We start from the raw sequence: 6844 nt of genomic DNA, 5'->3' as shown, positions 1-6844 counted from the left end.
TATTCAAAATGGTTAGGATAGATATATAGTTACATTCTCTTAATGAATAGAGGGATTTGTTCTGATAGTGTTTGTAAATAGGATATCATGTCTGTATCTTGTACAGCAATTAACCACTAGGAAGAATGTATGCAATGTGTTAATTATTGAAACTGTCTTACCAAAAAAAAAAAAAAAAAAGTAATTCAGGCTTAGTCTGAAAATGCTATCATGCTTTTATGGGTTACAGCTACCAAAAACTGCATTTGCAAAAACATGATGCTGAAATAGATAACCTAAGAAACTATTGGCCTTATGGAAATTAATTGTAGCAATATTTGCCAAATTTCACTAATTTGAATTTGTTTTTCATGATCTTGTTCATCTGTGTTATTCCCTATATTTATTTGTCTTTATTATATTGATTTGTCTCAGCAAGCCTAAAATACTTATTTTAGCACCTACTTAAGCAGTGACATCAATTTGTGGTACTATTTATAATTTTTAATAAATGTTAAATTAATTAAACAGCTATTAAGCTAGAAATAATTTTTGAACCAACTAAAATCATCTATCATAGTTCCTGATCATTCTGTCATGTCCTGAGAATCACAGGAGTAGTGATTACTTTGGGACCTGCACTGAGGATTTTTCAGTAGCTGGAGAATGGGGCTTCATATCATAGGTCAGCATGTTTTGGACAACCTTGACTTTAGGTTCTAAAGTAAGGAATGTAGAAGAATCTCCATGCCTCCATGTTCTTCTAGAGACTGCAATCCACAAGTCTTTTTTTTTTTAGACAGTAAGCATTATCATAAATACAGCATTCATTAGTACCTACACCAGTAGAAAAGCTCTAATAAAGCAACACCAAGTCTATTTCTCTCTTGTAGGAATGTGGCTGTGTTATTTTGTAAATCAGGGGAAGCTTCCTTACTGTGTTCTACACAGGGAGGTGTGAGAGTTGTGACATTTCCAAGCCTTTGTTGCTGTAGCTGCTCCTTTGTATCTTCTCTTTTGCCATGCTGACATCCAAATCATAGTCTTATTGTGATGCTTTTGATAGCTGTCCAGAGAGAGTGACCAAAGAGAACAGCAGCTAACCCAGGCAGAATGCTTAAGCTCCATACTTGTGCAAAGGAAAGGGGAAGAATGAACGTAAATGCCAGCTCCTTCTCTTGGAGGGAATTAAGGACTTGTCAAACAATGATGACTGCTTCACTTCTATCCATGAAGCAGATTGGAATGAGAGGGGAAGTGCGGCTGTGGCAAAACTGAACTCTTTTGGTCATTCTCAATTCTCTGCCCTTCCTCAGGTCCCAGGGCAACATGGGAAATGGCTCAGTGAAACCCAAACATTCCAAGCATCCAGATGGCCATTCTGGGAACCTCAGTGCTGATGCCCTCCGGATCAGGGTGACGGAGTTGGAGAGAGAGCTGAGGAGGAAGGATGCTGAGATCCAGGAGCGAGAGTATCATCTGAAGGAGCTGCGGGAGCAGCTGTCAAAGCAGACTGTGGCCATTGCTGAGCTCACAGAGGAGCTCCAGAACAAGTGCATCCAGCTGAACAAGCTGCAGGATGTGGTGCACATCCAGGGAGGAAGCCCACTCCAGGCTTCTCCAGAGAAGGTGCCGCTCGAGGTCCACCGGAAGACCTCAGGCTTGGTCTCTCTCCATAGCAGGAGGGGAGCCAAGGCAGGGGTGTCTGCTGAGCCAACCACCCGAACCTATGACCTCAACAAACCCCCTGAGTTTTCCTTTGAGAAAGCCAGAGTCAGAAAGGACTCCAGGTAAGTAAGCAGTTCCCAACCCTCTTAACACAGATGGCATTATATTGTGAAAAACTAGAGGAATCTGTTTGTGCAAAGGTCGTAAATGCCAGGGAGCATATAGATTTCCAGATTTGGAGATAGAAGAGTTTCCCAAATGGGTTTGTTTTGCAGATGTATCTCACATTAAGCAGAAGTGTTCTTTAAAGCAGGAACTGTACTTTGCGTGGACTTTAAGGTACATAGAATTTTTATTTATAGGTATAGATCCAGACACAGCTGAGGACCTAAGTTTACGGATAGCCAACTTCATTATCTGGAGCCCCTAGAAGAGTGACAAAGCAGTCTTAGGAAATCTACAGTTTTTATTTCTAGTGGAGTTAATACAAAAAAGCATCCAAACTACAGTGGAATATAACTGCATATAGTGAGAACATTTCTTAGCAGGTAGGCTGCAAACATCACCAACAAGGCCCCTGCTGGAGGCTCAGAGGAGACTGGCTTCTATGGAGCACGACTCTGCTGGCCAGTATGTTAAATACTTAAGTAGATGTAGGCTTTCTCATTCAATATAGACAGTGATTACAGAAACAAATAAAAATTTGTCGTGATCAACTGGGGCAAATGGTACGATAGAAAGTGTCAGGGGTGGAGCGGAGAAGGAGGCAACGAGCACAGGACATCGTGAAGGTCTGGCTGAGGCAGTGACCTTTAGGTGAAATCTGAAAGGCTAAAAGGAACGGGGAATCTGTGGAAAGGGCACTTCAGGCAGAGGAACACTGAAAAGCTAGCATCAATTTAAAAAACAGAATTACTTCTCTTAAAATTGTTTGAGAATGTACATGTAATAATTATACGTGTTTATAAGCAATGTGATGGTTTATAACATGTACACAGCCTTTACTGATCAAATTAGAGTGAATAGTGTTTCCATTTCCTTTTCATTTATTTACGTCTGGAGCAAAAATTAGAATTTAAAAGAACATATAATGTGAGTATCTGTATATGTGTACATTTCTTTTGTTACTTGGGTTTGTTTTTTCCCAATATCAAGATTGATTAGAAATGTGAGTTAGGGCCCCTTTTCACCTTACTTTTGAGTAAGTACTTATTAATCAAAATGAGATGTTTTGCTTGATCATGTCTTGGTTGATCCTGGATCTTTGTTGCAAAATTCAAGACCTGTGAAATTAAATCAAATTTTAATTTATTCGCATATACAAGTACTATAAATTAAGATAAAATATCCAATTTACACAAATAAAATGATTTACTTTGATGACAGCATTATAAAGGGAGGTTTAATTCTTCAGTATGTTGACAGTAGTTGGCAAATAGTGAATGATCAATATGTCCTTGTTCAGGAAACTAGTCATCCTGGATTATTAATCATACTATTCTCTGGCTAAGTAGAGTTTTATTAAGTCAAACATTTCATTATTAATTGATTAGATAGGACTTATCTATTTCATTTAAAAAAGTTAAAATTTTAAGTGAAAATTTTCATTTAAAGTGTAACACATTCACATTTGATTTTAAAAAATTGAATATCATCCCAGTGCTTTTTCTGGTGTATCAGAACATATAATAGGATTATATATTATGCATTTTGTTACTATTTATGAATGTATATATGCATATATATAATATTTTCCTCTGAAAATTGTTTTAAATAGCTATGTGCCTTCATGTATCAGACAGTGTGTAAGAAATTTTCTTAACAGCTCATCTCCTGTGACCCTTTCCTTACATATGATACAAGATTTCTCTTCTTAAACCAAGATTATTTGTTCAAAGACTCATGCTTATCTTGAGAAAAGATGCCATCTGGGCTGAATAACCTGAGATAAGCATATTCCTTTGAAAGGATTTACGAGCTCTGTTTCAACCAGGGAAACATACCAGTAGTAGTTTCTGAGTCAAAGCTCAGAACTCCTCCTTTTCTTCTGTCTGTAGTTTGTGGGGTACAGGAAAGACATCATGTCTTCTGAATAAGAACTATTGATTATTCCTTTCACCCCAAAGGCAGGCCACATGAGTGCAAGTCCATGCTGAGGTCAGGACAAAGAAAAGGACTAACTGATTTCTTACTGATTAGTCCTAAAGACAACAAACTAGCTCATTCAAGTTCTCCTAAGTCTTGCTCACTTTCACAGAGCCTCATGGCTCTGCATTTACAAATGAAGTAGAGCATGGAATCACTCTTTTCTCACTGACTGGTTTGTGCCTCAATTTCTCCTGCAAAAGTACAGACGTATCCCTTGTTAGTTCTGAAACAACTGGTTAAACACAGCTTGAATTCAGCAATTTGGAGACTTAGCTTTTCAGTGTTTTAGAAGTCCTCAGCATTGACAATTCTTCTTTCATTTTCAAATAGTTTTAGGTTTAAAGAAAAGCCAGAAGTAAACTTCCAACATTTTTATATCACTTTTGTGCAATTGATAAAAAATCTTGTAAGAAACAATTTTCTAGAAGTGAGAGCATTAAGAAGATAGGAATGTGCTTCCCTGATAAAAGGACAATGCCCAGTATTATTGGTTTGGCTACTTCTCTAGCAGCACTTGTGGAATGTTAAAAAAATTAAGATCTTCAGTCAACATGGATCCTCTGTTCATTATGAGGGTCTCATAATTTACTTATTGAATGGTTGAAAAGTTTCCTGGATGAATTTAAGGCTAAATTTGTTCCTAGATGTGTCTACTACATTTTACATAAAGCTCCTCCTCCTCTTGGACCAGAAAGCCTTTGAAAGCCTTTTCTACATTTTTGTTAAAACGAATGTCTCTGAGCCCGTTCTCCTGTAGCCAGCAGAACTAGGGAGATAAAAATACTGATGGGAACCAGAGGAGGAAACATCCTGATGGAGGGATAGAGATGGAATTTGAGGATTCTCTTTCAATAATTGATGGGAGAGTCAAACTCCTGACATACCAGTCATAATTTTCTGTGCTCAGAGTTACTGTGAATGATCGGTGAGTCACCTTTCCTCCAAAGCAGCTTTCCTTTTGCTCTTACAAATATCATTGTCCTGTACCCAGTAGGTGTAGTTTTAGGGTCTGAAAGAGTCATATGAATAGTAGCACTTCCATGCTTTATGTGAAAAAACTTACATAAATCACACTGGGGAATTCTGTAAATTTGCTTGAAAAATTCTACAGTCTGTTTTTTCAGATAAGTTGCTAACATAATTCAGGCCTGTCCAGTGTAACTTTCTACAATGATAATGATGTTCTATAATTTGTGCTTTCCAGTATATAGTCAGTAGCCAGACATGCCATAAACACTCAGAATTTGGCTAGTGTCACTTACACAACTGGATTTCCAGTTTTAATAAATTAAAAATTAAATACCCATAAGAGTCTCACTGTGATTTTGTGGTTCTAGATTATGTAGTCTAGCTGCTGTTGCATGAGTTGAGAATAATGACCTAGCAGAGTTTGGGAACACTTTATGCTAAAGTAAGACCAGTGTCAAGTTTTGGATAGGCAACAAAAATGACAATGTGCCTGTCAGATTGAGGTGCGTACAAAGTAGAATTCCTGTAAAGCTGCACCTAACCTGCTTTGCCCTTTACAGTGCCTTGGCATTGTGCCAGTGGACCATTTTAGATCTTCAAAGGCAGACAACCATGTGGGCACATAGCCCATTTCTATTACAGGCACTCCGCTTTGTTGATGTATTTATTATAAGTTGCATGATGAATCGGCTTTATAATCTATCAGATATTCTGATCTCTGATTTGAAATTAATATGATGAACACCAGAAGACTTTAGAGCTAGAACCTTAGACTTTGTTCCATGTCCCCCTCCTTCTTGGAGGAGCCCAGCAGCAGGTGCAAGAAAGCAAGTGGAGGCAGCAGGGAAGGTGGGGAGTGAAGATTGGCCTTGAAGAGTCCTGACTAAGATGACTTCTGTTCACCAGGCCTACTCCAGTGTTCTCAGATCTACCCACAGCAGTGAGAGGCTTCCAGGAAGAGCAGTCTGTGCAGCATCTTCCTGGTGAGGGTGTGTCCTACTGATTTGGAGTTAGCTTGGTGTTGCTTCCTGCTTCTTCTATGTGGGGCTGCATCAGTAGTTATAATGAGCTGCAGTCTTGAAGCTCAGGAATGAGAGAAGAGAATGCAGAGACCAACAGCCCAAACTATGGAGTATGTGGAGGGTCACATAGGGCTCCTGGAGAGGTACAGTGCTTCTCCAGGCTGAAGTCCTAATATCACAGGCAAACAAATACAGGAAAGTGCTCAGATAACATTTCTGTGTTAGTCCTGCTGTGAGCACCAAGACAACCATGCATCCAGAGGTCAGCTCTTATACTCAAATTAAGTTTCCTGTTTATGTAGACATTGCTTAGCAAACTTTAGCACTGCCAGAGCAAAATTGCCAGCTCGTGCTGAACGTCTGGTGGAGCACAGGCACATTAATCAGAGACATCTGGCAAGTTGCTGGTATAACTGCCTTTCTCTAAGAATGCTTAAACTATCATTTCAAACTATTGTTCTTTCTTGAAAAGGAAAGATAGAACAAAGACATACCATCTGACTTCAGATGTTGCCTCCAGTTTTAGGGAGGACAATTAGTTTTGTCACTCCCACCCCAGGAGCAGGATAGGTACAAGTGGAAAATGCTAGTGAGTCATGCATTTCAGGAAGAAGTGGAAAAACAGCGAGGAAGAGTATGTTGTTATTTGTGCTTCCGATGTAAAGCAGTACTGAGACATTGTGTGTGTATTAGAGAATTAATTATGTCTCCTCTATTGAATAGGAAGGTTTCTATGGAAAAGATAATACACATCACTAACTTTGTATGAGCCGCCATCCTGAATGCTTCCTAAATAGAAAATCAAGTATTTCTCACAACAAAACTGTCTTATCACCTACCTGTTACACATGAGAATACAGAGGCATGCAGACTTATGTAGATTGTTTGAGGTTTTTTAGTTTTTAATTTTGGAACTAGGATTCAAAACCAGAACACCTACTATCTGGAGTTTGTTTTACCTGCTTTTAGACATGATTTTTCCATGATGAAAATTAGAACTTTCACACTTCAGTTGGGAAACCTTATACAAATTAAATATATAGTTAGAAATGGAAAGG

The 6844-nt window shown here is 38.6% G+C and overlaps 1 protein-coding gene across 5 annotated transcripts in view; it reads left to right on the top strand.

The window, feature by feature from the left end:
- The window catches only part of Prkg2 (protein kinase, cGMP-dependent, type II), a 107258-nt gene that overhangs the window by 9656 nt on the left and 90758 nt on the right, over positions 1-6844 (top strand). For all 5 annotated transcript variants that reach the window (XR_002818484.1, XM_023703299.1, XM_004643195.2 and 2 more), the window contains exon 2: positions 1296-1769. Coding sequence is in view for 4 of the 5 variants with exons in the window: in XM_023703299.1 (XP_023559067.1) it covers positions 1309-1769 (461 nt within the window). In the remaining variant the exon portion in view is untranslated. The remainder of the gene's footprint in view (positions 1-1295; positions 1770-6844) is intronic.

Source organism: Octodon degus, unplaced genomic scaffold (genome assembly GCF_000260255.1).
Source record: "Octodon degus isolate 3935 unplaced genomic scaffold, OctDeg1.0 scaffold00168, whole genome shotgun sequence".
Taxonomy (NCBI): Eukaryota; Metazoa; Chordata; class Mammalia; order Rodentia; family Octodontidae; genus Octodon; species Octodon degus.
Note: the sequence above shows the minus strand (reverse complement) of the source record. Positions and strands in the feature narration are given on the sequence as shown.